A 23071-nucleotide genomic window follows, 5' to 3' on the forward strand; every position below is an offset into this window, starting at 1 on the left:
CCACCCTCCCCAGGCCAAGTCTCCTCAGGGGCACCCTCCACCCCCCAAACGCGGAGGTCCCTCAGGGGCACCCTGACCCCCTGGCCCTCACTGCAGGGTCGGATTAGGCCTCCAACCCCCCCCCGCCACGGTGCAGAGCGGGGCAAGACGAGGGACCCACCAGCAGGAACCAGTGCGAACACATCGCCCTCCCCAGCCCCATCTGCCACCCCTGCGCCCCGGCAGAGCCACCCCCCCTCCATGCGTATGCACCGTGCCGCCGCAGCAGATAGACACAGGGGCAGAAGAGTCTGCTCGAGTTTATTACACCTGATTTCTCCCACCGTGGATAGCAGAGCTGTCAGGCTTACAGGGCTCAGGGAGGGAGCAGGGCCTGAGCAAAAGCAGGGAATATGCTGATTACACAGGGAAGGGAACTTGTGCTGTCTCCCCTTCCCCCAGAACAGGAGTGGGGGCACCCACCCCAGACTAGTGCCTGTATTCCAGTGCTGGCCAGCATCATGGCACTGGGCAAAGCCGCCTGTGCAGACAGGGCTCAGGGTGATTGCTGCGTGAACCCCAGAGCCGCTGTGTTTCACTCTGGTGACAATGCGGGAGCTGCGAGCAGTGCATGATTTGCACCAGTGCTGGCACAAGGCTGTTGGCAGGCGCCGGAACAGGGCACTGTGTTGGGGTGGTGGCCAAGCTCCCAGGGCTCTCCAGCCCGGTCAGCACACGTCTGTGGGTTTGACCAGGATGAGGGAAGATTTGCAGTCACCGCTAGTGCAGATTCCTGGCCACAGGATGTAGCTTTTGGCATTGAGCAGGATGTTCTGACACTTATCATACCACCAGCCCCCATAGCTGCTGGCGCAGTTCCTGCTGGCCTGGTCCTGGTCCCTGTCACTGGTGCTGAACTTCATGTTGTCATGTATGCCCCCATATCTGGTGTGGTAGGTGGTCATATAGTCCTCCCCCTCACTAGAAAATCTGCCCAGCCTCAGAGGGTACCCGCTGGCCTCGCTCTCTACGCTGAAGATGTCATACTCAGCATAATGGGTGACATTGGATTTATTCTGCACGACGAAGCGGACCTTGTAGGTGTTCTGCTGTGTGAGCAGGTGCAGGTACTCGGTGCCCAGCCAGTAATCTGCCCTCACGTTCCCAAAGCCGTACTTGTAGGTGGTCCAAGTCTCCGTCCACGTGATCTCGGTGTTGTAAGTATTCCTCTGGATGACAGTCCAGCCCTTGCCTTCGGTGTCCATGTCGCACCAAACCACCCGCGGGGGAGACCCTGCTGGCTGGATGACATAGACCCCACTGGGGCTGCTGCTATGAAGGTGGCTGCAGTCTGCAGGGAGCCCTGCAACAGCAAATCAGACATGAGGGACCACTCTTGGCAAAAGCTTTAATAAGCTATTCTAGCATAGCTGTGCTGATGCTGCTGATGCTGGATTTCACTGGGCACTCTGCACCCTTCCTGTGGAATAGGGTGGGAATGCCTCTGCCAGGAAGCTGTTCCTGAAAATACTGCTGGGGACAGGTTCATCAAGGGAGAAAAACTCAGCAGAAACATAGGCATTTGGCTTTCAAAGGAATATGCAGAGAACAGATTTCCTGGAGACTAGGGAGGCTCCTGCAGCGTTGTGCGCTCTAGAGCATGTTTTTTGTGCACCCAGGATGGGAGCTTCGCTGTGTCTGGGCAGCAGGTGCACTGCCACCACAGCAAGGAGGTCTGGATACTGGTCCTGCTCTGCCACTGGCCTGCTGGATCTCCTTAGGCACGTGACTTCCCCTCTCTCCTCTGTGTCCTTGACCGTGAAGAGAGGACATAGGCTCTGATCTCTGCACTGAGATGCTCGGAGGCTGGTGATAACAGCCAGGTATTATCTGACCTTGCAGCTTAGATTTAAATGCAGAGATCTGCTGTCTCTCACTGGCTCTCAGCATGGAGACACTTCCGCACAGCACCTAGGATCCTGACCCTACTCAGGAGTGGGCAGAGCAACTGCACGACAAACCTGATGGCTGTAGCTGTGCTGTGCAGATCACAGAGAGAAAAGCCCCCCGCGCTGGTGTCTGTACTCACCGCTCTGGAATCCTGCAGCAGACACTGCTGGGCTCGTGTAGAGGAAAAGCATCACCACCACCACGGACCGGAGGGCAAGGCCCCCATACAGCAGGTGCATCCCAGCCTGGAGCCCTGGGGAGGAAAGGACCCAGCACCATGAGGATCCCTGGGGCAGTCCCTGCTCCTCCATCCCCTGCCAATAGCCCCCCAGGGAACTCTGAGCAAGGGAGATGGGAGGGGATGGGCAGGAGCAGAGGGCTCCCTCGGTGTTGGAAATGCAGCTTTGGTGCAGGGTCTGCCTCTGCAGGGCTGAAGCACAGCAAGAAAAGGCTTTGTTGCCCTCCTGATCCACTCCTTCCCTGCACCACAGAGCAAGCTGCAGTCATATTTTCTCATGTTTCTCCTAAATTGTATGGTTTTTTTTCCTAAATGGATAGAAGCAAAAGGGTTTTTTTACAGGAAGGAACAAATACTGTGTTAAAGACATTCAGGGCAAATAGTTCAAAGAACTGCAGCTGAGTTTGGCATATAAAGCTGGTGATCCAGATGAAGAGCATGCAGTTCACATGGATGCAGGAAACAACTGAGCAGTGGCATCACAGAATTTGCAAGAAATGGCTTGGTGGAAAGAGAAAGACTGAGACAGGCACTGGACATCCTCGTCAGCACAGGCTCCCATGCTCCCCTGCCACTGTCATCTTACCTTACTCTTCTACTTGCGCCTTCTACATGGGGCAGGACTTAGCCCACAGCTGTGAGCACTGAAAAACAAGCCATTAGGAAGATCAGAACTCACCCATCACCACAGTGCTGCTGAGCGGATGCCGGGAACCTGAGCAGTGTGTGCCGCTGCTCTGAACTCCATACCGGGATCTGTCCCTTTATAGCTGTGCTCATCTCCATACACACCCACCTTGTGTTAGGATCTTAGTCCCCTTGTTTGCATGGAAAAAACATCACTATGTGCACATCTGATGGCCTCTCTGTGCTCTCTTTGTTCAAGATAGCACAAATATATCATAAGTTTCTTTCCGAGAAATATAAAAATATTCAAAACCTCCCAGCTGTGGGGCATTTATCAACTGCAAACAACTGGACCTGCCCAGGAATTAAGCCTTCCTGGGGCTTGACCAGCTGCTGCAGGGCAATAAAGGAGTAAAAGGAGGGGGGAAAGTCAAACAGGAAGGAAGAAAAGCGGGTCCTAAGAGCTGGTTCTTTCATCTGGAGATTAGTGACTTTAAAAGCTACCAGCAATGGTTTGTTAGTAGTTGCCGATGAGCAGCACATCATGATCTTTTTGTGATGGCCTGAGCTCTTGGGCTCTTTCTCTGCACATAGAAACCAAGAAGTCAGCCCCAAACCTGGGGTGCAGACACTTGCCCCTTGTTCATCCTCTCTGTAAAGTCTGAGGGCTGAAGGCAGCAGCCTGCCATGCAGGACATCCCCTAATTGGATGGTGGGGGAGGCTCTAGGTGCCTATGCCATACCCTTTCCCCTGCACTTCCCCTCTTTGGCCTGTATGTTCTGTTGGGAAGAAGTAGGCTAAGGAAGGCTCTGTTGACCTCCTGCCCTTACTGAATGTGGGATGGGCACTGCCCCAGCAGCCTGGTCCAGGATGGATGCTGTTTGGGAGAGCATCTTAAATGCACACTCAGGGCCAGTTCTTGAACCAACATTTATGACTACAGCTGTTGGGACCACATGTGTCAGGGGAGGTTTAATTCGTGTCAGGCACCACCTCAGGATGTTTTGGCAAGCCCTTCCAAGAGCTGTGTTGATATGTCTCCTCCTTGTTCCCCTCTTCTTCCTATGCCTCTTTTCATACAGTGCACAGTGAGCCATCAGCAGCTCCTCACTTGCTGCCTGCTGGATGACCCCGCCAGACCCACCTTTTGGCTCTCCTGTTTGGCTATTTTGTGTTCCTGGCGTGTCACTAGCAGCGTGCTTTTATTTGCCTATAGTACAGTTTATTTTCTCTAAAGTGACGCTTCCTTTAGCAGCAACTACCATCAGCATACACTACCACACACATGCCTGCTGTGAGGGTAGAGAAGGAGCAAGGGGAAAGATGTCTGTCATTATAAACACAGGAGGCTCAGTCCCAGTCCTCTTGCAGGCTGTCCTCTGCCGCTGAGCCTCGTTCAGTAATTCAGCTCCACTTCCCGTGTTTGTGTCACCTTGGCTGTCCTTGCTGAGCAGGAAGACTTGCCACGGAGTCCCTGCTGCATGGACCTCTTTTATGGCTATCAAATGAAGGTGGCAGAAACCAGTAGGCCCTGCCCGAGGACACACTGAAGGATGTGCAGGCAGGACCATCCCAGTGGTCGCTGGAGTCACATGCGGTGACAGGTTGGGATTTCAATCATGGCTTGGCACCCTGAACTTTGGGCCTGACACTTAGTGCATGGGTCAGCGTCAGCTGCCAGCCCTCTGCCCATGCATGGCTTGAAGTCAGAGGAAATATGGGTTTTGGTTCTGCATAGGGTAGGAATGAAGGGACTAAGAAGGTATCATTTATCTTTCTTGAACTTGGATGCCAGAAGTATATCAATGTCCCAAAGTTGCCTATCAAGGGTTTCTGTGAAACACTTGTGCAGAGAAAGCTGCTCCATTGAAAGCAAACTGCTGAGGAGCATTCTTGGACCAGCTCATTCATTGTTACCCAACAGCAAGAAGAAAGAAGAAATATTATTGCAAGCAAAGGTGGCAAGAATCATTTTTTTCTGTGAATATATTTGTAATTTTGGAACCGGTAGTTCTACAACGGGGTGCTGTAGGGCAGGGGAATATGTGTCCTTTGATGAAAAACATTCCCCACACTGTAATCAAAAGAAACTCGTTTAATCTTGGAGTAATCCAGTGCAAAGGCTCAAGCAGGGAACAGCGAGGTTAGTGACGCCTGTGGTGAGGCCCGTGCGGGCACAGGGACCTTCACCACCACCTGCCGGTCTCCTGGAGGACAGCAGAGGCGGCAGTGCCACCTCAGGATGAAGGCGATGGGGGACGACTAGCAAGTTTCAGTATCAGCCTTCCCATAGGAGAGAGATGCAGATGTGCAAATGGGTGCCCCAGACTTTCTTATGGCCAGTGAAGGGAGACACTCTAACAAGACAGTAGTTGTCATCTCAAACCATCAGTATTTCACCACAGCTCTAAATCAGTGTAACTGATTTATAAACCAACATCATTATAGTTGTTTCACTGTCTGGTTCACATTCCCTTCTCATTCATGTACCAGTTGCGAGGCTGGCTTCAGACTGTACAGCACCCAATGTCTGTTAAGCATTTACTCTGCTTAACACACAGCCACCTTGTTAATTCAGTTTGCAACCAGCTCTGTGATCAGGACTGTTCTCCAGGACACCCTGGAACCGCAAGGTCAGAGTTAGCTCCCTGAGCAGACCCCTCAGTTTTGTGCGGCCCCAGCAAGGGAGCCCCAGCTGCAGGAGGGCTCCAGGACCTGCCAGGCACTGCGGCACCTCCGCATGCGTGCCCGGGTCTGCTGTGCAGGACCTGTGGGATGTGCTGCCCTGTGGGAGATGACTGTGTTCACTGCTGTGGTCCTCGATAACACGTACTAGGAAAAACTGCTGGGGGAACCCAGATCAAGCTGAGCGTTTGCATCAGTATGGAGAGTCACGGCTGGGGAGGAGGCCTCACGGCTGAGCTAGCATGGGAGGTTTGCCGGTGGGCAACGCAACATGAGAGAGGAAGACTGCATCTAGGGTGGTGAGTGAGACTTGGCAGGTCTGACCATGTCAGAGAGGACAAACCCTAAAGGGTCTCTACAGGGGATCTCCTGCACAGCCCAGGTCAGAGAATGTCACTGTAGGGCTTGGTGTCGAATCCAGTAAGTAATAACAAACCCAATAAAATCCCTGTCAGAAGTGTGGGTTAAGTAAATTTCTCAGTTTGATGGAATTTCTTATCAACATCAAACACTATTTGCTGGCATTTTGTTAGGATTTCTTATCACAGACAAGCAACAGCTGGTGTGTGAACAGAGAATCTTACAGATGGAGGGCAAATAAACCATAAATTTCCAGCGCTGATGCTGACTGGAGGAAGAGTGCTGTGGTTTGGGGCAGCTGGCCCCACCTCACCTGCCAAACCCTATAACTGCAGGACTGGCCACCGCGCAGCCAGGCCAAACCTGCCCGGCTTCCCGATCCGCAGGGTCCCCGCGGAGACAGCATGGGTGAGTGCGGGCTGGCGGGATGGGATGGGAAGGCACCGTGCCGCTCTGCACCGCTCTGCATGGCTGCTGGGTGCTGAGCAGCTCTGCTTCCTCTCCCTGCAATTTGTCTTCTCCAGGGCTCCCTCCCACCAGGTTTCTGTCACTGGCACTGCAGCTTTACTTTTCCCACCGACTGTTTCTGACCTTAGGACTGGGGATGACCCCATTCCTGCCTTACCTCCCCCCAGTTCTCTGTGGCAGTCCTGCTCCTTACACTCTCTCCTCCATACCTGGGCACAGTCAAAAACATCCTGCACCATGTGCTGTTTTAAAGGCAACATTAATTCAGCTTATATTTGTGTCAGAGCCCAGAGTACTGAATGGTGTATTTCAAAAAATCAAAATGGAAGCTAATTAATGTATTAATTATCCATCATCCTCAGGGCACCAAAGTTGGGTGGGCAAGTTGTAGACACAAATCTATGGAGCTGACCATGAACGAACTATTGAGGAACCTCCTGATCTGGTATAGTCCAAAGGAGTGAAATTGCTCATATTTCAAATACTGGCAGAAATGATCCTTATTTCTTAAAGTGTTATGACGCAGATTTCAGCTGAGATGCGCTGACTTCAGGTATTTCCCTGTAGAAGCCACGTTTTTTTGACACATAACAGGGTTTTGTGCTTTATTAGTGCTGTTGGCTTTGTGCAGCATGCTCGCATCCCATGCCTTCAGCTCCCTGGCATTATTGTGCAATGGTCAATTTTCAGTCTGTCTGACATTGTGTTGAGAGGGTGCAGTTCTGGGACAACCATAAGTGAAGCCACTGACACTCAGGGTACCACCAGCATGGTTTTGGCCACGACAGTTCCCTTCTATCCCATGATCCTAGGTCCCGTACCTCCTTTATCACTGCTGTAGTATCTGCTGTCTACCTTACAGTAAGAGAAGCACCTACAAATCCGCACACTGTCCTATACCAGTAGAATGCATTTTTCTCGAGATGCACATACTGATGCCCACTTCACACCTAAATTCTGGGATTCAGGGCCCCTTGCTTTTGCCATATCACAATCAGAGAGAATGACCCTGCTCTTGGAAGCAGACTTAGACTTGTAGGTTGCGGTTACAATCTTGGCTAAAATGTTTCTCCCTGGAGATGTATGCTTTTCAGAATGATTATTTTTGGAATTTATTTTTATATTTCTGCTGCTCAACAAAGCAAAGGCATAATTAATGCTGTAGTTCTGTCTACTCCATAAGTATTTTTAAATTTCTATTGAATTTAGTGAGCCAGTTCTCCTTCCACAGGAAGGGAAGGCTTGCATTTCCAGATTCACCCTGTCTTCTCTCTCCAGCTGCTCAGCACTCCCATCTCCTGTTCTTCACCTGTGTGCTGGCCCTCCTAGCCCCTCTTCTTGCTGTGGACATTGAAAACCTGAACATATTAAATGGAAGCTTAGATGAAATCATTAATCTCCCTCCAGAGGAGCTCAACTCGGGTATGTCTTTTCTCTTTTACATTCCTATGCTCTGTTCATTCAAACAGCAGAAGCCCTCTACCCTCTGCGGAGAGAGGGAGACATGGAAAATAATGTCAGGGAAGGGCAGTCACACTCAGAAATAACAGAAACCTGATCAAAACTTCCTCCAGTTTCCAATCTGCTCCAAATATAATATTTGGGAGTTCAACATTCCTTGTCATTGACAAGACTGTATGTAATAGCTTTGTCTAGAGAGTTATAAATATTCAAAGGAAGGCCTTTTCTCTTGCTATCTGTAATCCATCTAAAATTCTGAAAGTTCAAAGAAAATTTGCATAAGTGATCAACCAAAATGCTTTCTGAAGATAGAACATAGGTAAATGATACAATAAACTGGTCACATCACTGACAGGGCATCTGCTTGAGGCTCTCAGGGAAAGCTATTTCATGAAACAAAGTGCTGTGATTTCTCTCTAAGGAGAGCATTGTTATCTTGAGAATAACATGTTTTGAACTCCCTTTCCTTTCTGAAGGTTTCTGAAGTTCTTTACAAATTGAACAAATATATGAATCTCTTCAACCACCTTTGAGAAACAATGCTAGTTTACAGCAGCATCACTCAACAGTTTAATCTTGGTCTGATCCCACACACAGTGTTTCCTTCTCAGTCCCTGCTCTCTAGAAATACCTCCCAGTTCTCATCACTGCTACTCTGATATGCAGTCTACTCCATGCAGTCCTGTAAGGCCATAACGGTGAGCAGACCGAGCAGGCAGCCTCTTGATGATTCATCCCCTGCATTGTTATCCTTCTTAGTATCCTATCCCCTCACAGCATTTACAACCAAAAGATGCACTATAAGAAGAAAAATCAGCCAAGTGGAGCCATTGAAGGGCCCCACAGAAAACTTGGTGCTAGAAACAACAGCCTCTGGAGGCTGGAGTTACCTCTATATTGCAATGTGCACGGCTGCTCACCTCACCACTGATACTCTCTGTTTTTTCCATGCAGATCAAGATGGAGAAAACAAGTGGCAGAGCAGATCCAATGAACTTCGGCAGGCAGAGCACCGCAGTAAGAATCTCTGTCACCCTCCAAGGGAATGGCACCATGCCTGAGAGGCCTAGGCAACAGGAATGGTCAAGTTGTGGTGGGTGGGCAGTGAACCTGGGGATAACTCAGGTCAGCTCTTGTGGGGCAAGATTGGATGTGGTCTTCTACAATGCATGCTATGCCCACTGAGATGTCACTCATTATTCGTGATAGCTTCACACTAAACAGTGCCTTAGGAGATCCCAAAGGTCTTTGCAACCTTCCCATATGTGCCACATGTCCTCCTCTCTGCCGTGAAGCTCTGTACAGGGCAAGCAGAGGATATGCCTTCTGAGCAATACTCACAGGGATTTCTCAGTTGGCCATAGGGTTCAATGCCAAGAGAATGTGGTTTTCCCCTTGCCAGCCCAAGGGATGCAGTGGATCCTAGGGCTGCAGGAGCAGCTCTGATTTACTGTTAGGGCCACACTGATTCTAAAGTAGCAACCAGCCTGATTTTCTCATTCAACCTTCTGCATAAGTAAGTTAGAATAGCTTCACTAGGCCAAGCTTGGAACCTTGTAACATTATGAAGGAGGGGAAATATCTGAACATTTTGAAAGGCTGAGCCCAGAAAGAGAAGCAAATTTTATGATTATGCATTCAAAATATATGCATTTTCTTTTAATTGCTGTATTTCCTATGCAGAGATTTTCTGCTTCTAAACTTAAAGCAGGTAACACAGTGGTAACCTTTTTACAACTCTGGCAAAATCCCATATCTTATCATTTTCTATAAATCACTCTCATAGAGCCAGACAAGCAGCTTGGGATGTTATTGTGTCTCTTGGTTCTCCGTGTTCTCTCCTGCGCTAGGTTGGCCCAAGGACTGCAGTGAGGTCCCCGCTGGCAGCCCCAGTGGCATCTACATCATCCAGCCCGCAGGACTCCACCACCTCGTGGTGTACTGTGAAATGAATGTAACAAATGGAGGCTGGACGGTCATCCAGAGGAACCGCTACAACACAGAGATCACCTGGGCTGAATCCTGGAGCACCTACAAGTACGGCTTTGGGGACGTGCAGAGTGACTACTGGCTAGGCACCGAGTACATCTATCAGATTGCCAAGCAGAAGGTCTACCAGGTCAAGTTTGTCATCCAGGACGCCACAAACGCAACCAAGTTTGCAGACTACAATCTCTTCAGTCTGGAAGATGTGTCCCAAGGTTACCGGTTGAGGCTGGGAACTTACACAGGAACTGCAGGGGATGCCATGACTTCAACCAGTTCTTCCACTGTACATGACAACATGAAGTTCTCTGCTAAAGATCAGGATCAGGACACTTCCACTGGGAACTGTGCCTCCAGCAGTGGGGGTGGGTGGTGGTACTCAGCGTGTTATTCTGTACGGTTGAACGTCAAGGGTGGCATAACATGGGGTGGCCTGTGCAATGGGAACTGCAAAGCCTCTCTCATCCTCATCAAACCAGCTTCCTACTGCTAGTTGCATTTTCCTTTCCTATCTGTCCAACCTGAAGCTAAACCTAGCTGTGCAAAGAGATGGAAAAGGCAAATTATGTCATAGCCAAACCTGTTGTCCTAGTGGATCTTTTCTGAGGGTAGTCATATCACAGTTACCAAAGAAACTAAATCACTTTCCCCTTCTCCCTCCTGTAAATTTCCTGCACTCCTCAACTGGGCCTTTATCCTTTTGCTTAGAGCCAGATCATTTTAATTATGTTAATAATCAGAACAGTCATTTGCAAAATCTGGGGTTTCTGGATCTGTAGTGTCCTTCAGATAAAATGTGAAACTGTCAAACACCAATGGATGTATCTGGTGGTGTAAATTAATATACATCCTTGACTTCAGGCAAACAACATAATTTTCACTTGCTGAAGATCTGGCTCAAGTTACTAATATGCAGAGTCAAATTCCCAATCTTTGTACCTCTTGCATTTCAGGCTTAGTAGTTGTTAAATATGCAAATAAATCTGTATTCCAAAAACTATCGCAACTGTAAATGTCTATTTCAAACCTTTCATATATTCACACAGGTTAATGTGTTAGAAGGTTTCTACCACTGAAGTATAGCTTTCCTCGAGGACAGGCATCTGGGATTGAAAGGCAAAAGCAATAAATAAGGAAAACTTGAAATACTGCATGTAGACTTCTGCATTTACACATGTTAGTTTTGTGCAAGAGTAGGAAACATCAAAAGGTTTTCACTTTTCTTAGCAACAGCTAAAAGTATTCAGCTCACATTGAGCTTTCACAAGTGACAGCATCTACTCAATGCCACTGCTAAGGTACAAGGACAAGTTTTGCTGTAAACGTTATTTACTGTCAAAAGACTCTCTTCAGTACCTAACAGTTATTTTCCAATTCTAGAGGTGTGTTTGAAAAGGGCAGGGGTACATCTGAGCTTGTCACTTCAAGATCTCTTTATAGTCAGGGGACCTACTTGCTATAAGCAGTGGAGCCTCAGTCATGACACATTTCATCCTTAAGCTGACAAGTAGATATGTTGGATGAATTCCTCCCTTTCTTTCCACGGACTACAAAGGAAGTTGGGCACAAACACCTTGGATGCTGATACGTGCATTGTAGATGTTTGCATTCAAACAGAAAAATTGCAGGGCAAGAGCGAAGCACCCTTTATTCCCAGGTCTTTGGGAATATCACTCCCAGATGAAGCATTTTGGCTCAGCACATCCAAAATGAGCCATTGTCACAGTGCTCAAGTCTTCTTTTTCGTTTTCCTAAAACTTTGCTGGATTCAGCTTGAGTACATAAATAGTGTTCTGTCTCCTGAAACTGCTGGTTTTAGTCTGTAAACCACTTGCCAAAAAATTTACTCAGACACAATCTGACATCTGTTTTCCTGAGCCTCCAAAGAGGTTTTTAGGGCCTTTGTCAGTTTTCTGTGCAAGAAAAAAACTTGGAAAGTATCAGAATGAATCAGAGTGGAACAGGCCATTGAAACAACCATCTCCCGTAAGAGGCAGTCTGTTAGCTGTTACACACACAGCCTTGGAGCTGGTCTACACTACCCTGACCCTAAGGGATCATTACAGTTGAGTCATTTTACTTAGCTTGCCCAAGGCCTTGGCTAACACTTGAATCTTTTCCTCACCCTTCCCTTTGCCTAGACTGTGCTCCTGTAAACGTCTGTGTGCTGGGGAGAGGCCTTATACCACTGTCCTCAGAAACTCCAACTGCGTGAGTTCCCTTTCCTTCAAAGGCTTTGGAAGAAATGGAGGGCTGTTGTTCTTGTGGAGCTGAACACCCAGAAAGGAACAGCCAACAGCGAGTAAACGTCTGTCCTCTGCTGTCGGCAAAATGAGCAGAACAGCACAGAGCCAGGCTCTCCTCCTGCCTCCAGCCGCTGCTGCGGGAGCGCGAAGGGGGGACAGCACATCACACAAACCCTTTCTGTGCCAGCAAGAAACACCACCAGGTTCCTCACTCCTCCACCGCCGAGTCGAGCCTAGATGTGAGAGCCTGCAGGCTCCGTCTCTCCAGGAATGGGAAGCACAGACTGCACCAGACCCTGCCTCCCACTTACGTGTGTTGTGCTGAAAAATGGGTGAACCCACCTCTTCGCTTCCTGGCCACAAAACCTGGGCAAATCAGGGGTGGGTGAGCTTTGTCTGCCTGCACAGGCCCCTGACTGCACAAGCAGTGCTCCGTTACGCAGAGGCCTCTCATGACTTAACTCGTGGGCACAGATTTCCTCTGCCAAACTTTAGAGATACCCTGCCAACAGAGAGCAACATCTTGTCTTACAAACCAGAACAGATGATGGCTGTTAATGTCCTGTGTCCAGAAATGGGAAGAGACTGTAAATAAAGAGCATATGGGTATCCCTCTGGGAAAGCCAAGGGAATCCAACCGGCAGAGATGGGAAGGAATAGTAAGTTAGGAGTTTGTATAAATCCTGCTGTGAAACCTGAAGGAGCACAGTGTACCATCCCTCTGAATACATCTTATCGTCTTTTCACCTTCAGAATAAAGGATTTGGTGAGCCATGAGATGTAATTAGACTCAAACTATACATGTAAGATTTACAGCAGCTTTCAGGGAGTTCATTTGCGTTCAAAATGATTGGCCCACCAGAAAACTGGTAGAAAATTGTCTTTCACGAAAACGAAAAAAGAGCTGAAAAAATACAAGCATTCGGCCATTATCTAAAGCTGAAATTGTGAAATAAGGGGAAATTCAATAGTAAATGTCAAAGAGAAATCAAACCCGTAAGACCAAGTCCATACCCAGCCTGGCCGAGGAAAGCAGCAGGCATCTGCTGTACGGTGGTGCCATCTGCCGCCTTCAGCAGCCAGCGGGGAGCAGAGGTGGGCTGGAGTCCGGGAACTCGCTCCGCAAACAGCCGCAGCAGGCTACGGGAAGGCAGTCCGGCAGCCGCTGAACTGGAGATCATGGAATGACCCCCAGACCGGCTGCAGGAGGGAGAGGTGTCACTGACCATAGGGCTGCAGGTACGTTTTGTGCAGGGCCCAGCTGACTGGATGAGCTCTTCAGCACCAGCTGGTGCTTACCAAGGAGCTGCAACTCTCCCCTCCCTCTCCTGGGGAAAATATTCCCGTTCCCAGGAGATTTATGTCTAAATTTGAACAACATAACGATCAGATACCTGTGTGAACTTTGGCAAATCAGTAAATTAGTCGTTTGATCACTGCTTATAAAGCAGTATACATGGTAAGAATTAGATCTTCACCAAGAATATAATGAAAACAAGTAAATTAATGCTTCCTAAGCTTAATAAAGCAAGTTATTCAGTTAAAACTTACCACGGATGGGCTTAGGAAAAAAGCAGTTAGCCTGAAGAGCAAACAGAGCTGCCACATCATCTGCTATAAGAAGAGCAAGTGAGAGGGGATGTATCCACAATAAGTGGATGTATCACAAGCTGGAGAAAGCCATGAACAAGGTAAAAATCTTTGCAACCATGCAAAGCAGTTGGCTGGCCTGTGACTCTGGGTGGGATAGTGACAGAAAGGATCAATCAGATGGCAATGAAGGTTTTAGTTTAAAAGACCAAGATTTCCGGAAGGAAAGTAACTGCATGCTTGCAAGGGAACCACTCTTTAACAGAGAGCAAGCCTCACAGTCCACAGTTACAGCAGTATAGCTACAAAAGCCATACCTGAAGCATGTTAGGGAAGAAGCAAACAATTGCTTAGAGTTGGATAAAAAATCCTTCAGCTTCCTAATACAATGCTGGTTTTACAAGGACTTTTTTCTGATACATTATAACATATACAGCATTATGGTTGGCTTTTGTCCTAAGCTATAAAGGCATTTGGTTACTTTCTGACTGGATACAGGATAATACTAGGAGGATAACTGACAGTTCATTACAGACATCATCTAAACATGCTCTGCTTTTGGGTCTAATTGAATGAGATAATACAAGCTAAGTGTGCTAAGCATGATGAGCTGTTTTGTTTGTCTGCAGTTTGGAAAGGCAAATGTGTTGCTACCAATTAATTTGAATGAAAGCAGTAAGTCTGGGCCTCATTGAGCTCAGCAGTGGAAAAAATTACTACTGCTGTGGATCTATACAATGCATTGAGGAAAAGTGCTTTGCTACAGCAGGTCATGTAACACCAGATATGTTACGTAAATGTTCCAGGTGTGACTATCCTGAGCACGGATAGAAACAGTCCTAAATACCCTGCGACAGGACTGCTCAAGAGAGCCACAGGCTTTGGTGTTACTGTTGAACCATGGCTCTGCAGTCTCTATGCAGTCTCTATACAGCTTTTTTTTTTTTTAACTTTACTTATTTCTTTAAAAATTTGTCATTTTTATCAAATCAAAATGCTACTTGAGGAGATAATTTCCCATCTTTGGTTGCCAGTCTGCAAACACGACTTCTCGTACTTACTGTGGTCCTGTTGAACTCTGTATTGCACACGCTACTGCTGCTGCTCTGAGCCTCGCTGAACATGTGTACAATGAACGAATACACTGCTTCAACATGTCAAAGATCACTATAGCACCGACTTGAGTTTTGAGTGTTACATGGGACAGTACTCAGGAGCCCCATTCAACTCTCATTACTCTTCTCAGCAATGTGCAGAAGAGTGATAGCACTTGGGCATGGCACTTCTGCAAGCATAACTCCTCGTGAGCTTCACTGCCTTCTCTGCAGTGACGTATGACTACATGAGGGAGAGGCGATTCACGAGCAGGGGGAACTAAGAGTGCGGAGAAGGAAGTTTCAGGCTTTGCCGTCCATGCAGTTTGTGTCCTTAAGTGCCTAGGGGCACTCATCTCCTACGCCAGGGCCAGAATGACTTTGAAGAGATGACAGCACAGAGGGAAGGCTCCATCCTGTCTTTGCAAACTGAAAACTATACAGAGATTTCAAAGAGTCATAAAAGTTGAAAGTGAAAAAGACTTAGTGGCTCCCATAGTTCATCCCTCTGGCACTCCAGAGACTGCTCCTTACAGACAGCAGATTTTTCTGCTGTATCAACCGGTGCCTTGGTTTGCAGGCAGGCACCGCTGCACACCTGGCTCCCACTGCTTATTGCAGGGTGACTTCCACAGTCACCAGCCTGCAGAAAAGGGAAGCAGGAGGTATCCATTTGTGTCCTAATATTCTCTTGGCAGGAGGATGTGACCTGGAAATCCTCAAGCCAAAACTGGGCAGGGGAGGCATCCCCTCCTCAGAAAGGTCTGCACAACCCCTTGTTCCTGTGCCTGGGCTTTCTAACAGCACATCCAGAAAACTGCCTGGCCTTTCCAGGAGCTGAAGCCTACTAAAGTCTGTAGGCTTAATACAGTTCATGCATAATTAACACATCCTAGGAAGAAGATATTTTACATCTTCAGGGATTTTAAGAATGTGCATTAGAGATTTCATTTGTGAAGGGGACTTAGATCTGAACTAGCAGGACAGAACAAAGCGAGGAAGCCCAGGAAGGGCTCAGAAGAGCTCTGACACCAGGTATTGGCAGGTAAGTAAACAGAGCAACCTTTGGACTGAAGTGTATCAGGACTCCACAATGCAGCTCAGAAAAACTGGAAGACTTCAAGCCAGATCTATCATCTCTACCAAAAATCATTTAGACCATCTACCCACCACCGCAAAGCAGTGTTTCCCACAAAAATTATGTTTTTACATTTTCCTGGAAGAATCAATATTTTCCTTTCTTTGAGGGAAAAAGCACATTGGCAGATCCCATCCATTTTCATTTCCAGCCCTGGGACATTAATATGCTACAAATGTCTACAACACCATGTGAATTGTAGAGTGTCTTTGGCTTGAGAGATGAGAGCTGTCTTCCTCATAAATGGAGAAATACAGGTTAACAAATAAAAACTGGTGAAAACAAACCTCTTATCATCTTATTATGCTTATGTGGAATTTTTTTACATTAAAGTTTCACCAGCTCTGCCAGTCTGCCTTTTAGAAAGTGGTATTTCTCTCCCTGCCTCCCACCACCTCCTATTCAAGTCCTGCTCTCAGTGAGTAATGAGGCATATGACAGGAAAGAACAGGCAGCTGCCAGCTCAGAACGAAGGCTGTACCCAGTGTAGGAGATAACAACTTAAATAAAATGATCTCAGCTATCAAACTTGGGAATTTCTTGGTGCATTTAGAAATCTTTTTTTGGCTAACTGTCTTGCCTTAAGATAGATTTTGGAGACCCTCGATTAAAGTGACTTGCTTCTAATGTCTTTCCCATCAGGAACACAACGGAGGTGTACAAGTAATGCACTGCTGCTACAGTGAAAGGCAACATCTTGCTTCTCGGAGAAGCAGCAGCACCCAGTCTCCACTGCATTGCAATCAGCATGTTCATCCTCTAACACAGAAAAGGAAATACCAGTGCACAGTACACCCTTGCAGTGAGTCTCCTGAGCTAAATGCAGAAAAGTCCATTTTGTGCCAGGCCCTCTCACCACCAGTAAGCAATGTGACTTTTGTCAAGTGATATCCTGCTCTTTCAGCAAACTCTTGAGGCTGTTGTGCACAGACCTGAAGTCTCTTCCGTTCTCCCCGCAGAGACCCAGCCAACTTGTCCTGTGATCACAGAGATCCAGTGCAGCAAGCCAGCCCTGTCTGGAGACGCTCCATGCTTCTGGGCAAGTGAGCTAGCAGCCATTACCAATATTAAATGCACTTAAAAAGCAAAGGCAACATAACAAACAATGATTTAAGATATCTTGACTTCGATTGCTTACATTTCTCCTGGTCTCCAGAGGGTGCTCTTGTCTCAGGGTTTGCCAGGCAGCCTTTAGTTGTGAGGGAAGTGTTGCTGGGCAGCAATACAGCAAGGAGATCCCAGAAATATTGCTTAAAAATTCAAGCTGCAGGTTACATATTTTTTCCAGGTTTGCTGCTCTGTCCTGCCACTGCTAAAAGCACTGAAATGCAATTACCTTGTTGGTGCAGGGCCCACACTCATGAGAGTGTGAGGGAGATCTTCCAAGGAGGAAAATCCCAAGAATCTCATTGCATGGATATACACCAGAAAAATCTTTTCCAGGGCAGAGGGAATATGATCAGCTCTCTCTGTACTAGGTTTTCCCAACCCTTTTCGAAGGATTTAGTTATCTGGAATGCCACTATCTCTTTTGCAAAAGAAAGAAACTGGTACTCTACCTCCCCCCAAAAGCTTTTGCTACTTTCTTTCAGTATCCATGATCCGATCTGGTTCCTTCTTTCTGCCCATCTCATTTCTGAAAGCAATGCCTTTGCCTCCTCTACTTTCTCTGAAGATGACCTCTCTCAGCATCTCAGGGTCCCATCAGATCTCCTCCGAACAACCTCCCAGGGTCCCTCTCTCTCTCATAGCATCTGAACAGCACAGTTCGGACTGGGACACAGAAAGCGCCGTCCCTTGTCTGATCACCACTCAGAGCTTCCACAGCACATGTAATAAGTATGTTTCCAAGCCACTTTGTAACTTCTGCTTGTGTTAAACACACAGAAATACTACCCAGAGGGGGCCGGGGCTGGGGGCTGAGACCGCACCTGGGGGATGCCTATAACCCTGCGTTAGTAGATACGATTAAGCAGATACAATCTGTGGGTCAGTTCGAGGGGCAAGGAAGTCTTAGTGACTTCCTTTTATTCTGGCTTGGGGGCCACCCACTTACTGGCTCCCCTTGAGGTATTTATGGGAGCAGGGCCTTGGAGTAGGTGTTCAGTCAGAGGAACAGCCATTTCTTCATGGTCTGGGGTCTATCTGAGAGGCAGAGGAAGCAAAGATTACTGTGGATCAGCTCTCACCCTGGATCTGGCAGGGTAAAGGGTTAATACGGGGTTATCTCAGCCCCAGAGCTACTTCTCACTGTCTCTCTACAGCCTGCCCCTGCCATCCCCAGGGCCAGAAACAGGCAGATGGATGAATGTGGCTGACCTGACAGCAGGAAGGACAGCACTGCTTAACTTCTACCATCATGATGAGCAGGAGGTGATACCCTTCCCTACCTGGCTCAGGCACACAGAGGAACTGGCGCTTCCTCCTCTGGGAGAGCACACCCTTGGTCCTGACTCCTCCCAAGGCCACATCCACTGACGTCTGCGCAAAGAACTGCTTTTGGCACCTGGTAGAGCAGAAGGAGGCAGAGGGCGGTGTGATGCAGACGCCTAGCACCATGCATCTAGCCAGGCACTGGTCTTTACATGTGCCGTAGTGCTGCTGCGTGTGCAAGGATTCCTTTCCTGGGGTCTCCCTCAGTATGGGCTTGTGAGAAAACCCACCCTCCAGCCACGGCTGACATGACTGCTTGGTTTTCTTCGTGCGCTATAGCTGTGGAACAGAGAGATGTTTCCAGTTCCTGAATTTGCATTTTGTGGGTTGTCTCTCTCCTTCGTTTCGATGCAGTCCAGTCAAACCCTGCCCAGATTGATAAATCCAGCTCCACAGGTGCACACGCTCTCAGGTGAGCCAAGGCCAGCCTCATTTTACAGGCATCTGAAGTAGAGAAGCAACACACTGCAGGTAAGATACAGCAGCACTGCCACAATTAGGACTGTCACAAGCTGTGACATGTGGCAGTCCTCCCCAGCTGGGCTCACATGTAGAGGGAAGAGCCCTTGCAACAGCAGCTGGAGACAGAAATAGGGCCAGATCCCCCTGCTGAGTCACGCATCTTCAGATTTTACAATCAAAAGCTCCTGGTGATTCTTACAAAGCCATCCTCCTTTGCTTGGCAGTTTAGATTTCTCATTAATGCCGTATCTGATTTTCACTACTTGTAATTACAGGCTCTCGCTCTTTCTAGTAGGAATGCTCTGCTTTATCTGGACCCTTACAGCCGTGCATGTCCCAGCTGTCCCTGGAGCCCTTTCTGGTGATCTACAAAAATCCCCAGACTTTGGGGAACCCTTCCCCAGTGATTAACTCTTCTCCTCCCCAAACAGGGACCTCCAGATACTTCTGTCAGGAGATAAGCACAGGAGGGAGCAGTCCTGGGCCTGTTTTCTTCTGATTAGGTGAGAGGACTCATATTTATCATATCTGAGGAGGCCACATCAGATTACACTATCGGACCTCTAAAAATTTCCAGTGGGTAGGACCAGAGGCACAAAAAGCCACCGTTATTCCATACTAGACTGCCTAAAACTGGGGCATGGAGATTACCTTCTCACATGGTATTTTTCCACACCAAGGTAGAACTTGCCTTGGTTCCTGACAGGATAGACTCTTCAGTGATTTTGGAGCTTGCCATAAGATTGAGGCCTTAAATCTAACCCCTGTACCACAGCACCCACCTGACTCCAGTCAAGGTGACAAAACTGCACCAGTGCCTCCTGCTTCCACCTCCTTCAACATATCCTAATTAAGCTCTGGGATAGTAATTCTGACCTGATATCTGGTATACTTGGTGACGTTCTCTGGGCTACAGAAGATGATAAGAAACAGCCGAGCCCTTTCAGATAACAACTAGCACACAATACCTGGCTCTGAGCCATTTGGGGTGTCAATGACTATCAGGGAAAAGTTTCTGCTGCAGCAATCTGAGGATTCAACCTTCTCACATGAACTTTTTCACAAGATTGCAGATGACAATACCATTGTGGCACAGGCATCTGCTGTCATTTAGGGGTCCTCAGACCTTGAGGGGGGGTTACATCTCAGCAACACCTTTGCCTGGATTTCCCTTCTGCCACCACCTGTATCCTCACCTGCTGGCACCAAGAAGGTCCAGGTGTTCTCAGCAATTTGAGGATGGCCAAGACAGCTCCAAAGAGAACTGGGCAGAGTGAGCCCACAACAAAAGAGAGTTTTCAGACTCTTCCTCCGTTCCTCAAATGCCCTGACGAAGAGCTAATGATCCAATGAGCAAAATATACCATCACATCTCCAGCTTCCTTGACACTACTGGGGAGGAATGAAAACTGCTGTCTGCCACAGATGTGAGTGGCACCACCATTTCTGAGTTAAGGCTAAAGCCTTGCCAAAACTAGGCAAAAGAACATGCACTTTCTCTGAGAGCTATCTGCTTTGATGGTACTTCGGATCCTTATGGATGCTGGGGCCAAGAAAGAAATTTCAATCCTGGCCTGAATTAGTGCCACAAGGGAGAGAGATGCCTAACAGCAAATCACTGCCACTCACAGGACATATGACAAGACCACCAGCATGACACCATCTCCTCCATCCACACCTTCAAAGCAATAACAAGTGCAGGCACTTCTGACTGGACTGCATTCACATTTTATGTGTCAGCATCCTGCAACCCACTCCGTTAACATTAATCCAGTCCACTCTACTGGCCACTATTCAGTGTCTGGGATGGAGCTACCCTGCAGGAACTTCAGCCACATCTTGCTGGGATGTGGGCCTCAAAACTGTTTTCTAGGAAATACGTTTAGTCTGCATGAGCAGGGATAATGGGGTTCAGGAAGATATATCCCAGGCTATCTTCTCCTACAACTATACAGAGAGGATGGGTTGCTGCTGCCAGGGAGAGGTGTCAAAGCAGAGAGGCTCTAGAGATGGAGGAATGCCTTGCTGCTTTCCCCAGACATCCATATCCCTTCAGTTCAGCACTGAATACTGGGAGAAGTTCTGAAGGACCACAGCCTCCAGGGCACTGCTATCTGTACACATCCTAGGTAAGACAGAAAACAGCTTGCACTTCTTTTATACTGTAGTAGAAAGATAAGATAGAAATATATAATTTGCTTTTTTCCACACCTTTCATTAATCTGGAGCCAAAGAAAGTGCAAACACTTCTGCAGACCACACTTGCATGGGCCTGTGGGACAGATCTCTATGATCAGTGCAGACAGTTATGACAAGCTGGTGATGCCTCTGAATGTTTGGAAGGTTTCCATCAAGTGCTCACCAACTCCTGTCTGTGCAACAGGAGACTGATTGATTGTGAGCTTATCTGTGTGCTCTGTCTGAGTCCCCATGAGTGAGCTTTTCTTCTGGCATGCAGTGATCTAGGGACTTCTGAGCCAGAGGCTTTCCCTGTACTATCAATTTTAGTAGTTCCAGTCCTCCATCAATTTACCTAATTCCTTGCAGAGTCCATTTAGACTTCTAGTTTCACAACATTCTGAGATAAATTTACTTACCATTCTTTTGCCTGGTGCCCCTATATCTTGTGTTATGAGAAGTGCTGAACAACCATTCCCTAATCATTCTCTATTCATGCTGCATCATTTTATGCACCCCTAACATATACTACTTTCATAATCTCTTTTTCAAGATGTACAGTCATAGTCTATTCAGCCTTTTCTTGTTTGGAAGCCACCCCCCACCTCTGATCACCCAAGTTGCTCATGTCCATAACTTTTTCCAGTTCTTTCACATATTTTTTGAGCTCAGGAAACCAAAGCTGCACACAGCAGTGAGCATCCTCTGATTTATACAGTGGCAAGTGATGTTTTCTGTCATAAGTCTATTCCTTTCCTAGTAATCTTTAAAGCCTATTTACTTTTTTAATTGCCCCTGAACTTTCAGCTGATGTTTTCAGAGAATTACTTACCTTCAGATCTACCTCTTGAATGGTAATAACTACTTTAGATTCCATCACTGTGTGCAGTTAGGGATGTACTTCACTTTATTCTTATCAACACTGAATTTCATTTGCCATTTTATCACCCACTCACTCAGCATCTTGAAAGCCTTCTACAGCTTTTTCCGGTGACCTTTAGATTTGACTGCTCTAAATTATTATGCAATACCAGAAAATGTTGCCACCATGTTATTTACCTCTTTTTCTCCATCACTTATGAATATGCTGAAAAATCTAGCCCCCAGTACAGATACTCAGAGCATCCAACTGGTTATCTCTGCACATTTGAAAATTAACCAAGTAGTCTTATCTTTGCATCCTAACTTTGCCAGTTTTTGATCTGTGATAGCTCAGTGTCTTTGGAAGCAGTTTGTGATGGGTCTTTTTGAAAGCTTTTTCGAATTATATTATATTGATCGGATCACCATTTTCTGCATACACATTGTCTCCTTCTAAGAATCGTAACAGATTTCTGAGCCATGACTTTCCTCTATAAAGGCCGTATCAAATCTTCCTCAAGCTATTATATTTATCCATAAGTTTCCAATAATACCATGTTTATTACAGTTTCTACCAGCATGCTAGATGCAGGAATCAGACTTCCAACTCTGTAGATCCTTAGATTAGTGAATGATCCTTTTAAAAATCAACACCATCCGTGCCACTTTCCATTCCTTTGATATCCAACAGGTTACAGCCTGTTGTTAGCAGTTCAAAAATGTCCTAGTGGAGTTGGGTTATTGTTCTTGGTAGATGCTCTCGGATCCTGGAGGTCAGAAACTATTCATTTGATCAAGGAGGTCTGTGACTTCTTTGCATTGACCCTTCAGGTTGAATTCCTTCCTTTCATCCCTCACAAAGAAAGGCTCTGATGTGGTAATGCTCTCCACTTCTGTTTCTGCACTATAGACAGCTTCTTCACAACAAGCACTCCAAGGAATTTGTGCAGTGTTTCTCCTTTGGTCTTCCCTGCCTTCAGCATCCCTGGTATACCTCCTTCTTCTGTCAACCCTACAGACACTCTGGCATACTTTCTACTTCTGATAACTGTAAAAAAGTTTTTAACATTTTCTTGTCTTTCGCAAAGTTGCTCAGTAACATCATTTTTGGCATGTCTTTTGTGGTTTTACATTTTGTTTTCTGGAATTCATATTGTTTTCTATTTTTCTTGTTCTTTGAACATGATGTCCACCTTCTGAATGACATCTTTTACATCTAGTAGTCTTCTTTATTCCGCTTTGTATCCTTTTTGACCCTCTCAGTATTCTGTTTTTGTTAAGTTTATATTTATTCCAAACCTTCACACAGTGTCT

The 23071-nt window shown here is 47.1% G+C and overlaps 2 protein-coding genes across 2 annotated transcripts; one reads left to right on the forward strand and one right to left on the reverse strand.

Moving 5' to 3' along the window:
• Positions 1-283: 283 nt before the first annotated feature.
• LOC112989632 (fibrinogen-like protein 1-like protein) lies at positions 284-2939 on the reverse strand. The gene is made up of 3 exons (XM_064523502.1): positions 2847-2939; positions 2069-2182; positions 284-1342 (listed from the first exon to the last, which is right to left on the reverse strand). Exons 1-3 carry the CDS (start codon positions 2848-2850, stop codon positions 708-710), a joined length of 753 nt encoding a protein of 250 aa, XP_064379572.1. The 5' UTR covers positions 2851-2939; the 3' UTR covers positions 284-707.
• Positions 2940-6129: 3190 nt separating this feature from the next.
• On the forward strand, positions 6130-10755 carry LOC112989633 (fibrinogen-like protein 1-like protein). Its single transcript, XM_064523501.1, has 4 exons — positions 6130-6248; positions 7587-7730; positions 8724-8786; positions 9620-10755. The coding sequence occupies exons 1-4, from the start codon at positions 6245-6247 to the stop codon at positions 10246-10248; spliced, it is 840 nt and encodes a 279-aa protein (XP_064379571.1). The 5' UTR covers positions 6130-6244; the 3' UTR covers positions 10249-10755.
• The last annotated feature ends 12316 nt before the right edge of the window (positions 10756-23071 follow it).

The sequence above is a fragment of the Dromaius novaehollandiae genome, chromosome 19, assembly GCF_036370855.1.
Source record: "Dromaius novaehollandiae isolate bDroNov1 chromosome 19, bDroNov1.hap1, whole genome shotgun sequence".
Classification (NCBI taxonomy): Eukaryota; Metazoa; Chordata; class Aves; order Casuariiformes; family Dromaiidae; genus Dromaius; species Dromaius novaehollandiae.